Source organism: Xiphophorus couchianus, chromosome 2 (genome assembly GCF_001444195.1).
Source record: "Xiphophorus couchianus chromosome 2, X_couchianus-1.0, whole genome shotgun sequence".
Classification (NCBI taxonomy): Eukaryota; Metazoa; Chordata; class Actinopteri; order Cyprinodontiformes; family Poeciliidae; genus Xiphophorus; species Xiphophorus couchianus.
Genome location: NC_040229.1, coordinates 31,124,567 through 31,147,192, shown reverse-complemented (window position 1 = coordinate 31,147,192; position 22,626 = coordinate 31,124,567). Strand labels below are relative to the sequence as shown.

The window sequence follows — 22,626 nt, the reverse complement described above, 5'->3', positions numbered from 1 at the left end:
CTGAGCCAGGGTGGAAAGCTTGGCAAAGTGGTGGATCTCCAGGACTGTACACAGCCAATCTGGAAGTGTCTACATTGGTCCACTCTTGATCGTGTTAAAGTAACTCTTTTGAAAGTGTTATTTGTGATAGAGTTGAATCAGCACTCTCAGTAGTTGAAATTTGACACACATCAGTGTTGAGGTACCCAACACTAGTGTGTAGTGTCAAAAGTTAACACTATGAATGTGTCCATTTAACGCAGAACAGTGTGAAATATAGATCAACTTACAGAAACATTCTGGACAGCATTAAAAGCCTGTCTGAGCCAACCTGTCTGAAGAAATGTGTTGAAGTCATCACAACAGGCTTCAATCACCAACAGGACGTACTAATGAAGAAGAAAAAAAGGCAACCAATACTGTATGTCGTTATTTAGTATATGTATAATGACAGAAACATTTGGGCTTAGCTTTGATCGCATAGATAGATCAAGCCACCGGTCCTGCACAACGTCGCTCATTATGCCGTCTAAAGCCAAAAACGTTAAGGAAATAACTCCGCAGCTAAATAATGTTAACTCAAATGGCCTTTCTGACAGTTTTAATGTTCGCTTAAACCACCCGACACCTCATGCTACACCTGCTTGGCTAGCTTTAGCTGCTAACAAAAATCCTAAACCAAGGGTGTTGAAGTCCACCCCTCGAGACTTCCCTCTCGATGGATGGAAAGCTTCATTGCTTCATGACACTTTCCAACCCTTTGCTCTCAAAAAAGAGATCATTTTTTCCATTTCTTTTTCGAGGTTTGAAACGCTGGCCTATTAGCATTAGGCTTCTGTTGCCTTTGATTACTCATAAAAGTCACTCAAAAACAGCCCGTCGAAAAAATATGGTACAACCGGACTGCAGCTCAGTCAGGTACGGGGAAGGGGAAACGGTAGACGTCAGCGCGCATGCGCTATTGGAGCGCTGGTCTGTTGGAGTTCAGACGCATCTTTACTCCAACAGACCAGGATCAGCTCTGCTGCTAACGAGCCGTTCATTTGTTTCAGGTGTGTTGAGGCAGGGAAGCATCTGAAAGTTGCAGGATGGTAGCTCTCGAGGACTGGGCTTGAGCTCCCCTGAACTAGACAGTCATATACAAACTTACGTTAAGCGAAGTATGTGTATGACTCGATACTCTTGTGCAAACCGAAAATTAATCAAAAAACATGATAATCTTAACAAGGAACGTAACTTGTTATGATAAGCTCCAGCCAAGACGCCATACTGCCGTCCCCGCTCTTCGGGCAAACACGTGACATCACAGATACGTTACAATTGTGGGAGCAACTTAGTAATGGGCAAATGAAGCCTGATGAAGCAATGAAGCTTTCCAACCCTTTGCTTTGCAAAAGGGTTCATCACTCACTCACTAGTGACATCTGCTGGTGAAACTGGAACAGCCTTGTCACTCAGTTGTATCACACTTCCAAAAATTTGTAAATGCAATATTGTCACAAAGTTTTCATCAAACTCGTGTTTAGTAACAGGAGAATCAATTAAACCACATTTAATTGTCATATGTTTTAATTATTAAAATGATTTGTAGCCAATCTAATCCTGGCATACTGTATGTTGAACATCGGTGGTTGTGTTGGGTTTTCTTTTATGTCATAGACTGATTTGACAATAAAGACGTTTGATGTTTCAGTGTCTTGGGAGTGATGTGCTTGTTGGGACATTCACTTTTTCTTGGATTTCTAATTGGCTGTGATCCCTTATATTTAGCTACATGCTGAATTTTAGTCTTGCAACAGCATTAAATCTGTTTCTGCTGTGCAAGACTGATTTATCTTAGCTGATCAGACTACAAATAATAATGGAAATTACCAGAAGGTGAGAAATTGGGAGGCGGAGGGGTTAATTCTTTTTATTTAAGAAGAATTTGATTGTGAGCGATCATCTCAAAGTATTCCCAGATGTCAGAGATTTTCCTCTTGCTGGCTACATTTCAGACAATTAATCGAGTTTATTTGTGTGGCAGATTTCAGCAGCAATGTAGTTCAAAGAGCTCTACATCATAAAATGACAAAATTATAAAGTCATTAAAAAAACACCATAAACGACATTTGAGAAAACCAGTAACAAACATTACATTTTGATGAGTGCCATCAGCAATACACATCAAATATGTTGGTCAATATTCCTTTTATTTTGGCCACTGAAGACAAATATTCTCCTCTGATGACCAAATGACCTACAACAACCCATGAGGCTTATCGTGCTTTTACTTTTGAAAACCGACACTTAAAATGAAGCAGTCACCAGGTGATGCGAGGCGTCGTTTGTTGCCAGTCACGATGGTTTTCAGCAAGTCGACCCGAGCATCGAAGCTGGGCTTCACCTGACTCGGCACACGCCTCGCAGCCTGGCCTAACTCTCTGGAATAACACCAACTCTAACACTCATGTGTTAGTTTCCCTAAAGAAACCAAGTTTAGACTAAACAAGTGTGGAATTAGCACTGTATTTTTAACATACAACACCAACACTACTGGAAATCTTAATACTTTTGAATTTGCTGTGTAGTATGAGAATTTTAGCAATGACAATCCACAGCTGCAATGCTACCTGAAGTTCATAGTTCAGACTATTCATGGAGCGTCCGAGTATTGGAATAGTTTGATTGGGCTGAGTGTCCCTTGGAGAACCGTCTGAAAACTGCAGACCAAACAGTTGAGGATAAAACCAGAACACTGCACTTATCACACTGAGGTGATAGAAAGATTTTGAATAGTGTAGTCTAAACTTCCTGGAATTGGATTAACCTATAATTTGGATATAAGATGCTTGGAATCTGGGGCCAAGCATAAATTGTTGCAGAATGAATGAGATGCAGGTGTGGACTCAATTGCTCAAGTCGCAAGGCAACAATTAATATACAAATTAGCTGCAGCTCTACCTTCTCTTTTCCAAGTGGTAAATGTGCCATCATTCACCGTTTCCTACTACACATTTTCCTTCTGATTAATTTTTCATATATTATTTTAAATTTTTGAGAAATTTAATTTTGTGTTTTCATTAGTTGTGAGCCCAGATTTTCACACGCAACAGTGAAAATACAACCCTCTGTGTTTAATGAAGCTGAGTTTGTCGTTTAGGTTTGTTTTACTGAAACAGAAATACCAGTTAATGAAATTGTTTGAGCCTGTTTGCCTAGTGAGGCAAACAGGCCTTTATTTCATCAAGAGCAACGTCACAGATTTGATAGAAAGACAAAATGTATTGTAGTGCCATCGCGTGGCCAATTGTAGAACTATTCAGCACCATCATATTGTCACCTTCCTAAAAAATAATGGCCTGAGTCATTTTTTTTTTTTTTTTGCCAAAAAGTGCCTTTTTTTGTGCATAATTAATCTTTTGGCAAAAACGATTTGATTTTTTGTTTCACTTGGCAAGAAATGGCATAGGCTGTTATTTTAGGAAGGTGACAATATTCCTTTCATGACTGCAGGAGCTTTTGTCGAGCACAGCACATTATACTGATGAAGCGTGTCACTCACTGGTATTGTAAAATAAAAATGTTGATTTTAGAGTTGTCATAATTACATGTACAAGAATGACAGAACACCACAGGACGAGCGGAACAGAGTTTATTTCTGATGACAGCGACTACAGCAGAGAAGAACACAGTTGCTCCATCCAACTCATTTTCTCATTCAGAAAACTACAAAATTGTAGGAAGAACAGAGGCTGCAGGCTCGGTTTAGAAATTCTAATCTCTTCAGTGATAAAGTAACTAATGATCAGTTTGAACTTAGCAAGAATCAGCAGCAAAAGATGACTTTTCCGCACGCCTCTGTTGGAAAAACACACAGCGGACCATAATAAATATGACGGATAAATTCAATATCTGAAGTGGAATCTACATGATACTTTGTGTTCATCCAAAATATTGAAGCTTACCGATTTAATGTACACATAGTTAAACTGAAATGTATTCATACCCCTGGCAGATTTGGGTTTAGTCATCTTTCATTTTGACCAATATATATTTCTCTCTCGAGTGCATGCGGCAACACTTACAGTGACCTGGTAAGTCTGAGAGAATCAGTGGAGGAAGGGGAAAGATTAGGGTGTTGGAAAGGAAACCTTCCAACGCCAAAGCTGCGGAGATTTGTATAAATCATCAAAACACCATGGAAAATATTCAAAATGTTGTGTAGCAATTAGAAGGATTTGATTGCTGCAATATTTTTTTCCCATTAATTATGGAACAAGATGTAAATCATTTCCAACATGCCACATTTGAAATAAATACTTAACTTAAAAAAAAAAGGTTCATCCTCCAATATTGTTTATGATCATTTGAGAAGTGTCCAACATCGTGGTTAAATAAAAACAACTTTAAATTGAAAAGTTCCAGGAATATGGATTGAATTTTGAAATTATTTGCAGTTACAACTCAGGTGAAATTGAAAAATATAACATATTTTGACCATTTCCCCCCCAAATTGGAATTATTTCCAGCAGCAAGAGTGAAAAACAGATCGATTCTAAATAAAACTGAGATCTGATTGGTTAGTGATCCTAATCAAAAAGACCTGCTACTGTTTGCTATTATATTTGCTGAGAGTCCAGCTCCACATATGCACAAAGGAAATAGAAATGCTGGCCAACAAACAGACAAACAGTCCAGCACTGCTCCACATCTGCCTTTGGTTTCAGAAAGACACGATGTCACGAGAAAACAATGTTCCAGCATTGTCTTACCATATCCAACACTGCAGCATACACAGCAAGAACACAGTGTTAGTCTTTCACACATTGTTTTGGGAATGTCTACAAAATCTATCAACTGAGCCCCACAGCTTTCACAGGTCATGTCTGTATGTAGGCCATGTGAAGCACTGCTACATAATCAACTGAAATAATTCATTAAGTAATGTTGTCTAATCTCTAGAGACACTGCAGACACTTTACTCACCTCTGAATGCTGGACACTTGAAACAGACACAGGCATGAACTTTTCTTATTGAAAAAAGACTAACTTAAAGATAATCAATAGTGTAATGTGAGGTTTCAGAAAAGACTGATGGGCCCAGCAACAGCAGTGACTGCAGATGTGCTAAGCTACAACATGCTTCCAGCTTAATTTGTCTCAAAGTAAGGCTGCGTGTCACGTCACCTGAAAGCTCAGAATATCAAACTCTGGACAGACAGATGAGTCTGTCTAGTAAACTCTACTTGCATTGCATTTTATTATTCTAATAAAACAAAACAGAACCAAGGAAATCATGCTACAAAGGCTACAAATTAACATTTCATGCAAAATCAATGTTAAGTCTTTATTTAAAATTTTTCTTCTGCAATATTTTAGCATCCCAGCATTCAGTCTCGGTCAATTAGAATTCAGAACCAAATATCTGTTTGTAAAAGTGCAGCTAATGCTAACGGTGGTTGATGAGTTGAGAAAGTCTGCGATGGACTGGCAACCCGTCCAGGGTGTTCCCCACCTCTCGCCCCGGTCAACGGGTGAGAGACGGTCACCAGGCCTTCACCCATGACCCCAACAGGGATAAGCGTGTTGGAAGATGAATGGATGCATGGAGTTCAGAAAGTCGCATCTTTGCTCCAAATTAAATTCCTTTAGACAATGTCTAGTCTGCACAGCGTGTGCGCCTGGGGTTTACGACCACTTTTACCAAAAGTGGGATTAAGAACAAAGGTTAAAGGACTGAAAACAAAAGGATTCCTAACAATTACTGCTATGAACAATTTCAAAGCCACCATTAAGCTCGAGACCATTTGGAAAATAAAAATATTTGAAGCAATGCTACAGAAACAGACAGCAAAACCTGCATTTTGCATATTCGGTTTAGAACATGTTGTCTACTTCTAGTCATGTGACTTAGGAAGAATGATTGGCTGATGCCTGAGACCCTTCAAACATTTAAAGGGTCATTTTAAATATGTTTAAAGACTTAACAATAGAGTACTATCATGTGCTTCATGATACACAGTTTTATTTTTAAAAAATCCTGTTTTGCTTTTTAAACATGGGTCGTAAATTGTTGATTATTCTGCTGCAAAAGTGCTGTGCTGGTAGTAAAGTACGGAGATCAGTTTTCTCTGGAATTAGCCGTTTTCTGACTTTTTATCAGAAACCGCAAAATCTGATGTTTATCAAGCAAGCGTACGCAGGCTCCACAAGCATTTCCAGGTTACAGCGTCAGTGAGCGATGTAGGAGAGCGTGTTTAAAACATAGTGGCTTTCTAAGACATGTCTGCTGCTCCTTTAAGCTGCAAGAGAGTGAGAGCAGATAACAGGAAAACTGAGCTGGGTAGAGAAAGTTACTCTGTATCACCGTTTGGAGGTTGTAAGCTCTGTCTGTACGTAACAGGCTGGATCTGGAAATGCTGGTGGGTTTTTTTTTCTTCAAATTTTCAGAATTAGGGTGATTAGAAAGTTGAGAAAATATATTGTTTTAGTAATGCTAGCTATGTTAATGGATAACATATATGATTAAAAAAAAAAAAAAAACAAGAATAAAATAGCAACAAGCGCACCACAGCAAGACATATCGAGAACTGACTTTTGATGTAAAAGCACAGGACCGTACAGTGAGAAACAGTGGTCCTTTCTGAATGGTCCTCAAGAAAAAAAACAAGGAAACAAGTCATCTGGTCAGTTATGATGTCTTCTGAATCCTGGTCATCAGTCTGTTATAAGTTATTTGTCAAAAGGTCAAAAGAGGAAAAGTGTGTAGGTAAAAACAAATGTGAGATTCTACAGGGTTTTTCACCAGATGGCTCTAGGATATTACCAAGAACAGCCCCTTTCTAATTCCACCAGCACTCTGGCAGGTGAACCGCCTGTCCAGTAAAGACGTGGGCTTACATAAGCAATGGAATCCCAATCTGACATCAGTATGGACAAGTGATCCGTTAGAGACCACAGGTATACGAACACTACATCAATATTCTGGTGGGAAATCCCTTTATTCTTTGTTTTTTTTCCTTTCTTTTCTTCCAAGTAGACAACGTATAAACCAGCACATCATCGCTCCCTTTAAGGCTCTAGAAAAAAACTGCATATCCGTGAGCAGAGGGTGACTCTGAGGCTCAGCTAAAATGAGTATGACTGTATGCTTGTCTGTGAGGTTCAGACATTTTAAGTGAAGACAGAGAGAGATGCCAGTGCATCGACCGGAAGACCAGCCTGACAGGACGGTTCTCTACTCTCTGCTTTTTACAGCGTTTCCGATGCAGGAACAGCTGTTTTCATGACAGCAAATCGCCTGCTGGCTGGTGGAGCTACACATCACAAGGCAGGTGAGTTATTTATTGTACAGTACATTCTCCAAGTTGATTGGTGTTGTCTTGCCTTGTGCACAAAACAGCATTGGTCTGCAGTTCTGATATGATGAAGGCAGATGTTGGCCTGTTTGGTGTTGAACTTTAACCTCGTAATTGATTAAACTGACTGTGTCCGCCAATATAACACAGATAGTCAATCATAGAGATTATTTTAAAGTTGTCTGTGATGAGAGCTCACTCTGTAACTTGCAGGTGACAACTGAGAGAACCAACAGAGGAGCTTGCTAGATGGTTCGTACATTTTCACAATTCCTTTGGACATTAGCGCTCAGAGCTTTTGTTTTATGTGCCTATGTTCGTACATTGACCCGAGAAAAAAAATTTACATCTGATGTTTATCCATAATGCTTTGTTTGTTTCCCCCATCTAGCCTATTAAGTTCTCAGTAGAGAAACACTAAAGCCTCTCAGCAGCTGGAAACAGCTCCAGTTTCCGAAGACGTCTTGATGGGAATGAGAAAGGTTTATATTACACAGGGGTTGCCGAGGTCCGCAAACACTTGAGGCTCTTCAATCCCTCGTGCAAACAACTTGATTAACCGGCAGTGCACTCTGACGAAAAAAGAAAAAGAAAGCAAACACAGAAGGGAGCTTTTATATTTATGTATGCAGAGTTTTAAGACGTTCGGTTGGGAGAGCAGCTGTACCTGACATCGATGGCCGTGTGGGTCAGGATCTCACCGTCGCAGTTCCAGCTGCTGTTAGTGCGTGTGCATCCACAAGCCGGGTGGTCTCGGCAAATGTGGCCGAAGATCTGCCTTTTGCCGTTCTCAAGCAGGTCCAGTTCCAGGTCTGAGTCGCTCTGGCAGTAGCGCGGGGTGAAGCGGAAACGCACCACCCGGTGGACCTCTACGAAGGCCAGGTCAAACTGTAAGAGGACGAGAGGAGAAGGACAGCTCGGTGTAGATGATTCAGAAAGAAAGAGGAGGGGAAAAAAATACTGTATTCATTGTTGACATGCACCTGGTCATCTTTGTTGATGTGTCGCAAGAGGTGTCTGAGGAAATTGAAGCGCGAACATTTTCTGACAAGGATGAGGTCAGTGGTACCGTCAGCCAAGTGAGCAGCAGGGGAGAGTCCTTTGGGGCTGCGAGGACAGGCACAGCTCATACTGGCAGCGTTTATAGCTAAGAACTTTCCTCGGATCGTCCTCCACTCTCTGTCATCCGCTGAAACACAAACCCCCACAGAGACACGTGACCTAATGTCCACCGAAACAACGTTGCCAGTGTTCCAGTTAATGCGGTAAGGTAAGGTAAGGTGAGGTGAGGTAATTTTATTTATATACATCATTTTCAGCAACAAGACAATTCAAAGTGCTTTACATGAATTACAAAGGAAATACAAACAAAATAACAAATCAAAGGAAAGAGCAAAAGAAGATAAACCAGATACTTATACTCATCTACCAACCCTGAATAGGAGTAAGTATTTTCTGGTCTAATTCCTTTTCAGGGTTGGAAGAATGAAAGTCTAAAACGTAGTTGCTACGGTAGTTTTTCTGGATTCTAAGTTTGTTCTAATCTCTGTTCTGGGTAAGTAAGTAAGTATCCTCTGGACTTCTGGGTTGCTAGATAAGTATAAGCAAGTATTCTCTGGACTTTCTAAGTATACTCTTAAATTTGTAAAAGTAATGAATACTCCACAGTTTCTAAGTAATAATAAAAACTAAATGTTCCTGTTCTGGAAGAATTTCTTTTGGATTCTAAGTTCGTCCTAAGTCCTTTACTGAGTTGCAATAATAAACTACAAAATTATAATAAAGCAATCAGAAAAATTTTATTGTTGCACACTCATGGTTTTATATTGGACTTGGTAAGTAGATGATGGCTCTCAAAATGCAAATTATCCTTTCAAACCTGACTGGACTGATTCAGGGTTGATTGTTGACTCCTAGTGGCCGTCTGCAGGACTTACCACATTCTGAGTCTTGATTCGTCTTATACTTCTCAGCTCTCTCTGACTGAATCTGCCCATTGTGCTGACAGACTGCACAACTGCAGAGTTAAAAGACACAACAACTGGATTAATTCACTGCATTACACATTCAAATCCCTTGAGATTATGGAATGCGACCTCTTCACTGTTAATACAGAACTGTTTATCAGTTTCACTGCTAATCATGTTTTAGCTTAAACCCAACAGTTAGAAATCTATTAGGTCCAACAAGCCACAGAAACTTTTCAAGCTTAAAGATGTTCTTATTCTTATTCAAAATGATCCTCTAGAACCATGACCTGATCAGGCAAACCTGTTAGTCTAATCTGAATTAAAGGTTGTGTACAGTTCACCTCTAAACAGGAACTAGTTTACCTATGTGGCCCAAAGTAAGATGCTATTTTTTTCAATTTAGTTATTTCAAATTCAATTGTCTTTTTTAAACACACTATGTCCACGTCTGCTAAAAATAGAACCACAGGACAAGTGGCTTATTCGGGCCTCATGACACATCTATTTATTTATTAGAAAGTGACAAGTATATACATTTACAGTGTTCATAAAAATATTTGTGTTTCAGAAATGTCCAGACTGAGGCACTCCCACATTTGCCAGTTTAGTAACTAAAGCGCAAAGTACAATGTACTCACATGCTATAGATTTGTTTCTATTTAACAGTGGGCATTGTAGTGACCTCTGACATTTGCAAAGGTCACACTGTCTTTAAACATGGCGGATAAGAATTGTAGTCATACAATAAATTGCAGCTGCTGCTGAAATGGCAGCGGCTTCCAAAGAGGACAGTGAAATACCAGACAGTAATGATTCTGAGTAGAAACTTTGAGGTCTACTGTACTTCTGATTTCAGTGTCTTTTATAGTAGCTTCCTACAGAGTGAATTGTAATTGAGTATAGGTATTTATTGCCAAGAAAAATTGTTTGCCATCACGTCACTTTGTTGTACGTATTGCAACAAATGTAACAATTTGGGGGGGAAAAACATTGATGTGATTTTTCTGCTCAGAAAAATATAATATCCATTTCATCCACTTTCTGTTCACCCTTGTCCCTAATGGGGTCAGCAGGGCTGCTGGTGTCTATCTCCAGCTATGTTCCGGGCGAGAGGCGGGGTTCACCCTGGACAGGTCGCCAGTCTGTCGCAGGGCAACACAGAGACATACAGGACAAACAACCATGCACACACACACTCACACCTAGGGAGAATTTAGAGAGACCAATTAACCTAACAGTCATGTTTTTGGACTGTGGGAGGAAGCCGGAGTACCCGGAGAGAACCCACACATGCACAGGGAGAACATGCAAACTCCATGCAAAAAGACCCCGGGCCGGGAATCGAACCCGGCCCGGGGTCTTTCTGCTGAACCAAGGCAACAGTGCTACCAACTGCGCCACTGTGCAGCCCAAAAAATATAATAAATAATGTCAAATCATTTTGAGCTGTACCATAGAAACAGATTTAAATCCGAAATAATTTCCCTGTTGGGATGAATAAAGTAATTCTATTCTATTCTATTCTATAATAATCAAGCTTCCATCTGTCACCCAAAGTCTTTGCTCCAAGATTGACACAAGCACTGGAGACTATGGTCACAACGTTGTCAGACATGGGCAACAACAGCACAATCATTTTTTCAGTGTAATTGTCGCCCTGTGGTTAGCTCCCTGGCTCTGATGCTGTTACCCCAAGAGATGAAGCAGAAGAGATGATGCTCTCAACAACAGACTTAAAGAATATTCTGTAACAATCCTTGGTGCAATCCTTGAAGAATCTATGCTTCCTCAAGTAGTAAAATCTACTCTGTCCCGTCTTTTCATATAGACGCTTCACTGTTGAATCTTCAGTAAAGTCCGTTGTCCAGGTGAACACCGAGGTATTTTTATTCTTTCACCACCTCCACTTCTTCTCCCATGATGGATAAAGGGTTGAATCTAATCCTGTTTCTTCTGAAATCTACAATCATCTCCTCTGTTTTGTTCACATTTAAGATGAGATGATTGTTCCCACAGCATGACACAAAGCCAGCAGCTCTCTGTCCTCAGCCTCTTGTCCATCTCTGATACACCCGATACCTGCAGAGTCATCTGAGTATTTCTGTAGATGGCAGGAGTTCGAGTTGTGGAAGTCTCGAAGTCTGAAGTGAACGTTGTAAAAACAAATGGTGAGAGCACAGTTCCCTGTGGTGCCCCTGTACTGCTAACCACCACACACAGTCCTTCATTCTCACAAACTGTAGTCTGTTTGGTCAAGTAGTCGTTGATCCAGGCTCAAGCAACATCACCCAAAAGGTGCCTCTATTCAAGTAAACACACCTACCTGTGAGTGAAATTACTCAGCTAAGGAAAATGAAAATACTTATTCACAAATCCTTACCTGTGTGTATATAAAAAAAAACATCTTTCAGATTAATCATCATCAAAAGCTTACTAAAAACCACTTAATTTTTATTAGCTTGTCTGGTCCTAATATCAACAATCCAAATTTGACCACCGTCTGTTTCTCTCTATTGTGGCCCCCTGTGGTGATTTTAACTGTACCCTAGATTCTTACCATGACAGCGCAGCAGGCTGCGACTCTTCTTGTCTCAAAAGCAGACAGCTTACACAACAATTCATGTCTGAACACAGATGCCCAACGATGAGTAATGTCAGTCCAGTAGTCATTATAGTCACCGTGGTTGGTTCTAGAGGTTACGTCCTCATTTCAAACTCACTTGTCTACAGAATTAACAGTTGTACACACAAAAGTATTTTCATACCTGAAATACCCTGTAGTACTTAATTTTTCATATACTTTTTTCAAATACTTTTGTGAGTACTACAGGGCAGGACCAAGGGAGATAAATCACTGAAAACAATATTAACCAAGCAGAACTGTTCTAAAACTACATTCATACCGCAAACACAATTATAAGTATTTCTGTTTTATAATTCTCTCACCCATATCGACATTTGCCTGCATCCCGTGGCGTTCCAATGATGCCTCTGGCAGGCAGGTAGGACACCGTTCCCTCATAGTAATGGTGAGTCAGGAACATTTTCAAACCTTCATCATCCAGAGGTGCAAGTCAAAACGGGAGAAAGAACAAACACAGAACACCGTTTTGTGTTCAAACATGCTCCTACCTGATATGTCGTATCTGGCCGGGCCCATCCATCTTTTCCTCTCGCTGTCAGTTAGCATGTCGCCGTAGAAACCATATCCCAGCAGAGAGACGGAGTATCGCAGGAACATGTTGTGGTGGTGAACTGAACACACATCCATTGGCTGAGAGTCTCCTGAACACACACAGCAGGATTCAATTCAATTAAAGCTGTGATTCTACATACATATAAGGCAAACATACAGTACCTTACATTATTTACTGCAGGTTGAAAATTTTCACACGTGTCACATTAGAAACTGTTACGAGATAGGCAGTCACAGAGAAGTGCAAAACTGTGAGGTGTCGTGATGATTTATTTGGATAAAATAACGAGTTGTTTGTTTCTTGCAGTTTAGTTTTTACACCATAACAAAATGAAGTACAACTATTTGATTCAGATGAAAAAAAATCAACAGGCAAAAAGTCAGTCCCCCAAGCCCAGATGTAATTTAAATTTAGATGTTCCATTTCTGGTCTCAGAGGTTAAAAGACATTAGAGAACAAGGAGCAACATGAAAAACCAAAAAACAAACACAATAGACAGTTCAGAGAGAAAGCTCTGAAGAAGTTAAAGGAGGCAGAAGTTTTAAAACAACATTCCAAGCTTTGAACGTCTTTGAGCTCTGTTCGGTCCATCATCTGAAAATCAAAAGAAAATGGACCAACCAATTACCTACCAAGACACAGACCTTCAGCTAAACTGACAGACTTAACAAAGAGAGCATTAATCAGACAAGCAGCCAAGAGGCTCATGGTAACTCTGTTCCCATTTACACCTCAAGAAGAAGAATGTGTTGTCAGGACAACGGTTTGATGTGCACTCAACAAATATGACCATTTATAATATATATTTTTTGACATATTTATTGAAACTGTCACAAACTTGGTTTTAAATATTCTGCTATTAGAGCAGAATAATCCAGTCCAGTTTCAAACAGTATAGGTGTTGTAGTTTCAGAATAAAACTACAGGAGTAGAACTGAGTGTTCCACCATGTATGTAGTTCTAAACAGCAGCTCAGAGGGGCAGACACAATTATATTTCGAGTCTAACTGACACTGTTTTGTGTCAGATAGACTTTTATTTTGAGTTGAATTTGGCTCGTTTCTTGTTAATTATGTCGCCATAGTTACTCGAAATGCCAACAAAAGTAATAGCTCCCCTCACGGGATCGAGCCGCATGTGTTGATGTATACTGTGAGGGGGCACGCGGCGATACGAGCAGCATCAACGGTGGTAGGAAGCGGCAGTTATTTTGAGGTGTAGAACAACAGGTGCCTGCCGTAGCATTGCATGGGAGGCAGTGTCAGTCACTGCCTCCCATGCAATGCTACGGCAGGCCCCAATAAAAAAAATACTTTGAACAGTAAAAACAGCTAACAGGAAAAGAAGTCATCTGTCAATAGTCCAGATGAAATATACTGTAGCTTAGGTATCACTCAGTTGGTTAAATAAGGATCTTTGATTTTAGTCACAATCATGATGGAGCACCAGGGGGTTGGTTGGCTTGGTTAGAAGGAGACTTTGAGACTCACCCACAATGATGTGCAGTGCAGAGGTGACTGGGTCATTGGTTCCAATTGTCGCAAAGCAGATACAGTCTGTTGAACCTGAAACAGACAAAACAGTGATGAGACAGCAGCTACAAAACAACAGAGTAGAAAGCTCTACTGAGACTGAGGTGATGGTCACAAGCACTGTTCAGACAGTTAGTCAATGACTGAGTATAAATGGCACAAAAGTTGAACAATGTGAAAGTGAAAGAGCAGCATGTGCAGCCATCCGACTGATGGGCTCTACACATTAGCACAAAAGAAGGAACCCTATGCAAGAAGAGTGATTATACCTGTTGTATGTCCATTATTGAGCAAGAGTTCCCATGTACCAATAGTGAAGAGACTGTGGAAACCTCAGCAGGTGAGTGAAGTACACATATTTCTACTTTAAAGGAAGTGCTGCAATTTAGATTTATCTAAAAAGACATTTGTTAGGATAAAGAGCACGTTAATCCCATAAGTTTGAGAACATTGTCTTGGCCTGCAAGGAGTGAATGTAAGCTGAATGTGAAGTCAAATTGTCTCTAATGATGCGTTCACACCAAACGCGTTTTGAGCATCGGGCGCATCTGGTTCATATTCAAAGTCCATGTGGAGGTATGTCGCGGGCCCATTGCGTTGCGTTTCGAGTGCCTACCGCGGCGTGATTTGAACTGTTTGGTGTGTTTCAAGCGTTTGACGCATCGAACGCATCCAATGTTCCACATAGACTGACCAAACGCGTGCTCAGAAAGTGGTGTGAACGCACCAAAAGTGCACACGCGTCGAACTTGAAGCGTCAGATTCGCGTAACGCGTTTGGTGTGAACGCACCATAAAAGAAGCCCATCACGCCAGTTCTACAGTCCATCCACTGGCTCCCTGTAGCTCAGAGAACAGACTTTAAAATACTTCTCTTGGTTTATAAATCACTGAATGTCTTAGCACCACAATACATTAAAGATCTGCTGTTTTATCAACCTTCTAGGCCTCTCAGATCTTCTGGTTCTGGCTCTTCTCTGCATCCCCACAACCAGAACCAAACATGGAGAAGCAGCACTCAGCTTCTATGCATCACATACCTGGAACCAACTTCCTGAAAACTGCAAAAGAGCCGAAACACTGAGTTCCTTTAAATCTAGACTAAAAACCCCTCTGCTTAGAGTTGCTTTTGTACCATAATAATGACGGCATTTGGAAAAATTTTATGTTGCGATTATTGATTTTTTATGTTTTGGTTTTTTGTTTTGTTTTTGTTTTTGTGGGCTCTAGTGTCCCTTATATGAAAGTAGGCTGACAGGAAACGGGGAAGGAGAGGAGGGAAGACATGTGGCAAATATCGTCGGGTCCGGGAGTCGAACCCGTGACGGCTGTGTCGAGGACTCAACACAGCCTCCAAACATGGGTCACGCTGTCCCCTACGCCACCACGGCATGCCCAATTTTTTATGTTTTTATGATGTAAATCACTTTGGACTGCCTTGTTGCTGAAACAAACGTATAACTATCAATCAAATAAACTTGATTGATAGTTATAAGGAGAAATCAGAGTCGATAACTAAGGCATCTCACTAAATGTGTGTTTCTCATCTCAATTGTATGAGATGTTCTAGATATTTCCAATGAAGCTCGGTTACAGAGTAAAGGAGAACTTTACCTGCAGGGATGATTCCAATGCGAAGTGAGCAGGGAGAAAGGTCTTCCTCAGGACAGTTTGGATCTACACCATTGTCGATTTGTGTCCTCCACACCAGACCATGGATGATCTCACTGAACATGCCGTCTCCTCCCACACACACCACACTGAGATTTGGAAAAGGGGGATAGTGGAAAGTTGGAAAAAAATGAAACTGTTGTGTAAGGCTTGTTTGACTATTAATAACTATAAATGACAGCTTAGGGCAATTAATGCTTAAACTAGAAATTTAGATCAATATGACCAGGTCTGGGGACTGCCTGATCTTGAGGAAAATAACAACCAAACAGTTGAGTTGCAGATATCGATTATAAATACTTGCCTGACAAGTCTTGGGTTTTAAAACGACAGATGAAGGCATAAGTCCAGAACTGGTGGTCTTTGAACAGCAAGGAGCCACACATGTATGAAATGAATACAAACAGCTTCTCTCTGATGTACAAGAGTTCAATAACAAAAATAATTCAACCTTACAGTTAAATACTTTAATCAACAAACTCAGCAAGTTTGTCATACTGGACTAAAATACTGATAAAATAAAAAGAGTGATAAAACCAACAAACTACTAAAAGTAAAAACAGTAAAAATTTAATGATAGAAATGAAATGATGCACTGATTTCACAGTTTGGTGAAATCAGTGCAACTCTTAGTTGGGATGACCCAACCTTGAATGTAGAGGAGTTTCATCCTTATCTTCTGCGGTTCCTCCTTAAGTTCCAGCAGGGTGGAAACACAATGAGGCTCATATGAATCTGGCCACAGCTGGAAGAGTGTTGAGTTATATCACTCTCACATAGGGACAATGCAAGTTGTCTTTAGCAATGCACTGAATATCAGAATGTGTGTTTTAAGTCTATTATTTCTATACATGTGTGGAACAAGCTGTTCATATCAACCTTTCCCACAAGTCACCATAAATGTTGTGTAATAATAAGTCTGATTTGGCTATTAATAACTAAATAATAAGAAAGGGTAACTATTAATTAATCTAGCAATTTAGATCAAGTTGGGACACCACTTGATCAACAGGAACATAATAATGGTGCTTTGTTGAATCAATAGCAGCCCCCTGCAGTTTCAGAACTGCCAACTCACCCGTCAACCTTGCTGAGCTCAGCGTCCGTCTTCAGATGATCCCTTGCATGATTGGCATAGTCAGTGACTATAGCAACATACAGAGAAACATACTCAAACAGAAGTTCATCATGAACTGATGTCAGTCTTAGCTACAGGGTGCAGGACCTACCAATGACATGTGTAGAGATCCCAGCTTGAGCAAACAGTGGCGCCACCTTCTGCTCATAGATGCGTTTGCCCTGACGCTTCCCACCGTATGGGTTGATGTAGACCAGCAAATTTCTGGGTCTGGTGGCTGTAACAACCAAACAATTCTTCGTGTCAACTGTTTTCTCTGTGTGTGTGTGTGTGTGTGCGTGTGTGTGTAGGTGCCAAGTCATACAGATGCTGGCCAGTTGCTCTCTGATCCTCCTGACCCAGTTCTGGCAGAGTACCACATCTGGACAAGTGAAGGTAACTTCAGCACAGCGCCAGTGGTGCTGACGACACCTCTCCACATACAACACTGAAATAGAGCAGAAGCCCCAAGTCAATTTTAGTTGCTGATTTTTGCTGACCAATGGCAAGTTTTTACAATGTTTATTATATAATGATAGAATTATATAACACCATATAATTATCTCATTATATAACTATTATATTCAATAATATAATAATTACTGTTTTGTGTAAGTTGCACTACATATCAGTCAATCAAGTTTATTTGTATAGCACATGTAGAGAGTGAAAAGGAACGGTGAGAGTACAGTTTCCTGTGTTGCTGACCTCCTGGTTAGACACACAGTCCTTCAGTCTCACAAACTGTGGTCTGTTTGTCAGGTAGTCATAAACCCAGGTGATTGTTGAGTCCTCCATCTGTGTCTTCTGGAGTTTCTGACAAAGCAGATGAGGCTGAATTGTGTTAAATGCACTGGAGAAATCAAAGAACATGATCCTCACAGTGCTGCCCGCTTTGTTCAAATGATTGTTGAAGCAGGCGGATGATGGCATCATCGACTCCATGGTAACAAGCAAACTGCAGGGGTCTTGATATGCACTTGTCTGCTCATTTAGGTGGGCCAACAGGAGTCTCTCCTGGACGTTTGCGATGTGGGATGTCAGGGCAACAAAGTTTACAGTCGATGATTGATGACTGATGATTTCCTTTGGTACCCGAACGAGGCAGCATGTCTTCCACAACACTGAACCTTCTCTTGAGTCAGGCAAAGATTGAAGAGGTGTTGCAGAATCCCACAGAGCTGCTCTGATAGGACGTCAGGACTCTGGGGCTGACACCATCTGGACCTAAAGCCTTGTTCCGGTTCAGTCTTTCCACTTGCCCCCTCACCTGACTTCTAGATACAGACATGTGGGAGAGGGAGGCAAAGGAAGCAGCAGCATCTCCCGATCTTGTTTAGGACAAGCTTGTGGAAGCAGAAAAGTCCATGTCTGAGGTAGAAGATAAAACAGCTGAGGTTTGACAGGACAAGTGTGAGTCAAAGGAGGGTAGGATGTCTGTTTGGCTGGGTTCAGGTGAGGAGGACGATGAGCTTCCTGAGCTAAATCTAATGTGTCCAGCTCATTTGCTTTGTCCAGACTTCCATCTATCTATATGCCAAGTGGTGGTAAAAACTTCAAAACCACAAGCCTCACGAAAAAAATCAATTCAAGTCGTGTCTCAAAACAAAACACGTCGCCCACATCAAACAAAAGGAAACACACTGAAAGTAAAATCTCCTCAAGCAGAGGAAATCCAACAAGATGCCAAGCTGACATAGTCAAAGGGTGTTTCCCACTCACAAGTTCCCGCTGAAACATTTAAACAAAAGACACAAGAAAATAATGCCCAACAAATGACATATAGGTAAACGTAACCCAACATTCGTGTGCAAACACAAACTAGGTACAAGTGACAAGCCCCAACTTTGTTACGAGCCGTAACACAAGACAGTGAGACATGGGCTTCAAAAATAAATAAGCACTTTATCAAGTAAAAAATAATAAATATAAACCAAGCAAATGGGCAGGCAGCCCCATGAACTGTGCAGGGGCTGCTTCAAGGAGTTGAGCCCAGGTGTGCCGGCCAAGAGCTGCCCAAGAGCCAACCTGAGAGGAGCAACAGCTGGACCATGGAAGAGCCACTGAATGAAAAGCTAAAAGTGGTCATGTTTGAGCATCGCTGCTTTTATAGCCAGAGTATGCTGGGTCCTAGTGGATTCTGGCTGTTGTACTTCTGGGGCCTCACAGAAAAAAAATAACAAAATAACAGATGATCCTTCCATTGAAAGGGGAGGAGATGCTACAACGGCGTAAAAAGAAATAGAAGGGACAAAAAAAAAAGGTTTTCTGAACTCCAAACTAGTTGCTTTACTGTAATGCTGGCTCACGCAATGACTTACCCTCAATAACTTTCCTGCAAAGATCTGCCTCATGATGGGCCAGTTTACCAGTGAAGGTCAGATTACATGTGAAGGTCAGATTACATGTGAAGGTCAGATTACCTGTGAAGGTCAGTTTACCTGTGAAGGTCAGATTACATGTGAAGGTCAGATTACCTGTGAAGGTCAGATTACCTGTGAAGGCCTGCCTGCAATCCGATCCGTCTCCACCTTTGATCTTCTTCCAGCTGCTGTCATCTTTTCGATCGCTGCCGTTCATCCGTTGTTCCTCTCTGACTGAGATGATCTCTGACACCGGCACAAGGCGATTCACGCCTGCAACAACACACGAACATACGAGGTTTCAAAGTCAATAAATGACAAAGGGAAGTTGAGCTAAATATCTCTTAGGTTTTACTGACATTTTTGTTACACGTGCTGTTAAATGTGAAGATGTTTAAAGGAGGCAAAGACACCTTTACAATTAGCTGCTGTCCATACTGAGCAGGAGTTGTAAAATAACGGCCCAAAACCTTGTAAGGCGCAAACTAGGAAGTCACATCCACAAACTGTCGATAGGCAAACCCCCCATCATGTCTGTGTTTCCATCCACCAATCAAAAGAGGCTTTCCTATGACGATCCAGCCATTTGGGGATGAAATTCTCTCTCTTGCTCCACTGGCCAAAAGTAAATAACAGCCTCATGTAAATAGAGGGATTATTTGTTTGTAAATGCGCGTGCAACTTGACTGGAGAAGGAGCCGGGCCGGGCTTTAAACTCTCACTGGTTGCCATGGTTACCTTCCTGTTTCAACACTGGCTAGCATGTTGCCAGCATACTACTGTGTATCACAGCGTGACAAAATAATGTATGCAACCAAACTGACATAAGATGCGTAATAATGACCCATAACCATTAAATGCAGGCGAGTCGATAAATGACGGGAGGAAATTGCCCAAACGTCGGACACAGAAGTGCAAATATATATATATATATATATATATATATATATATATATATTTGTGTTTCACCCTAACACTACAGTATAAGTATTATTCAATAATGTCTTTTTATAACATACTTAGGCATATTTTCAGATTCCCTGTGAATTTTGTTTTTACATTTTTAATATAAAAACACGACGTAGCACCCCACTGGGGTTAGCAAGTTTTCTGGGGAAAATCCCTGCCTGGGTTGTCCTTAATGTCATTAATGTGTCATTTTGACGTTTAATGAACGTTGCGTGCAAACGTTCAGTAATAGCTGGCTGGACGTTTGCTGGAAGTTCATGACAACGTTCAGGGGACGTTGGTTGGACGTTTCCAAATCTGTCATATTTGGGGGCAAAACAGCAGCTAAAATATTCACAACACTTGGAAACGCAGTAGGTTTCGTATATGCTGGTGTTGGAGTGCATCGTTCCCGTTTTCTGCCTCTGAGTCCGTCAGCACTTTATGACGGGCTGGACAGCAGACTGCTGTGTTATGCAAGCGGATATGCGGCGTGTGTCTATCTGTAGTTCCAAATAACTCTGTGCGTCCCAACATGTCCCCTCTGCTTTACCAACAGAGCAACGGAGATTAGCATACAGTCCAGAAAACATGCTACAAGCTCTTACTGGGTCTGAATGGGCGGTACACAGGACTGGAGGCCCGTCTTTTCCATGCCAGCAGTGACCGGCTCAGGCTGACATCGTACGCCACGTTCCTGACGCAGAGTTCGGAGAGCAGAAGCAGCCTGCCAGGCCTCTCCATGGGAGTCTAGCTCGGTCCTTCAGCCGGCTGAAGAAGCAGCACCAGTCCCTTCCCGATCACCTTCTTCCGATCATTTTGTCCTTTGCGTCTTTTTTGAAATCTCGAAAATATGCTGCTTTTTTCAGGAGCAGCTACCTGGTTCCGAGAGGCGCATTCCTGCTTGAGATGTTGTTTTTTCTTTCTACTGGTAGATAGCGGTTTTCCACCGGATGTGGGAGGAGCTTGGGGTTGCGTTCAAGTGCTCCAAACATTGTAACCCATAAGACTGTTGTTCACTACACTAAAAACGTAAAAAATTATAAGAGGGCAGCTGAAAAATGTCCTTGGGTCATGAACAATGGACATTAGATGGTCCACCAGCCACAACGGTTGTGGCTGGTGGACCACTTTTGACTAGTAGAAAATTACTGAATATTTATTATTTTAAGACTGATATTGATGCCATATAAATGAGAGAAGTAAACAAGTTTTATCTTTAAAAGTGAGCTCTTTCAGAATGAATGCATCTCTTTAGCTTTTTTTATACACTTGTTTTACACTTTATTAAATCAGATCAATGTATAAATGCATTCCAAGCATCCCGACGTGTTCAGACACCTCAGGGTGTTAATGTATGGCTAGAGCTGTAGTACTTTCATGTACACAGTTGTTAGACTACTGATTCCAGCTTCCACTTTTCACAACATGTCAGAAAGTATTTAGTCGACTGTCTAAACTGGCATTGATCAATAAAGGGAATTATAGTAAATTGCCTACTTCTTCAACACGAGGTCCCCAAAGCCCTTTACACTACATTCAGTCATTCACCAAACATTCACCACCAGTAGGGACGATGAGTGAAGTGGACGCAACAACTGTGACAGACAGAGGAGGAGTTCAAATCAGCAACCCGCCAGCTATGAACTCCTACCATCGTCGCCCAAACTCCTTTGTAATTTGTGCAAGGATCTGGGGCTGTGTGAGTTTGGTTTTTGGGTTTTGTCATTTTTTGTTTTCCTTAGTTTTTTCAATTAGTTCTGTCTTGTTTCCATTTCCACTTCAGTTCTTTATTAGTGATTGTAGTTTATGTCTTGTTATTCCTCGTCACTTTATGTTTCTTTAGTCTAGTTATTGTTTACTTTTAAAGGTTTTGTTGACTCTAGTGGCCTTTATTTGAACGTAGTTTGACAGGAAAGAGAGTTATTAGAGAGGGGGAAGACATGCTGCAAATGTCGCCAGGCCGGGAATCGAACCTGTAAATACCCACACGAGGACTAAGGCCTCCATACATGGGTTGTGCTTTGCCCCTGCGCCACCACAGCACCCTAGTCTAGTTATTCTTTAGTGTTAAACTCTCCCTCGCCCCCAGTGCCACTTCCTCTCTCCCTCTCTTCAGCCTTCCTCCTGCTTTCTCCATTCGAACCTGCAACTCTATCTCATCAGCCTACGTCTTTTGATCAGTATTCTTCTATTCTACAATTGCACCACATTGGAGTAACTCTGTACTTTCAGTGAGATTTTTTTTCTCTTTTTCAAACATTCTTTCCTGCCTTTTTGGAAAAAAATATCTTTCTTTGGACAACCACCCCCTTCTTGTTTTGGATACTATGAAAAAAAAAAAAGTTTTGCTATTTTGTTATGCATATTCTGAATACTCTCCGTACATATACACACTTTCCCCAACTGCTATGCATCACTGCTAAGCGCCACTTTAATCCCGTCGCTTAAAGAATGATTTCTGATTATTATATTTAACATTGGCACCAACTGCTACAGTCTTTGGCAGA

General features: G+C 41.0%; 1 protein-coding gene across 1 annotated transcript; it reads right to left on the bottom strand.

The window, feature by feature from the left end:
- Nucleotides 1–3,596: 3,596 nt before the first annotated feature.
- On the bottom strand, nucleotides 3,597–21,081 carry LOC114158812 (ceramide kinase-like). The gene is made up of 13 exons (XM_028040691.1): nucleotides 20,725–21,081; nucleotides 19,301–19,441; nucleotides 17,131–17,253; nucleotides 16,918–17,043; nucleotides 16,767–16,833; nucleotides 15,632–15,777; nucleotides 13,977–14,051; nucleotides 12,422–12,574; nucleotides 12,236–12,341; nucleotides 9,257–9,336; nucleotides 8,303–8,508; nucleotides 7,987–8,207; nucleotides 3,597–7,891 (listed from the first exon to the last, which is right to left on the bottom strand). The coding sequence occupies exons 1-13, from the start codon at nucleotides 20,858–20,860 to the stop codon at nucleotides 7,804–7,806; spliced, it is 1,668 nt and encodes a 555-aa protein (XP_027896492.1). The 5' UTR covers nucleotides 20,861–21,081; the 3' UTR covers nucleotides 3,597–7,803.
- Between the last annotated feature and the right edge of the window lie 1,545 nt (nucleotides 21,082–22,626).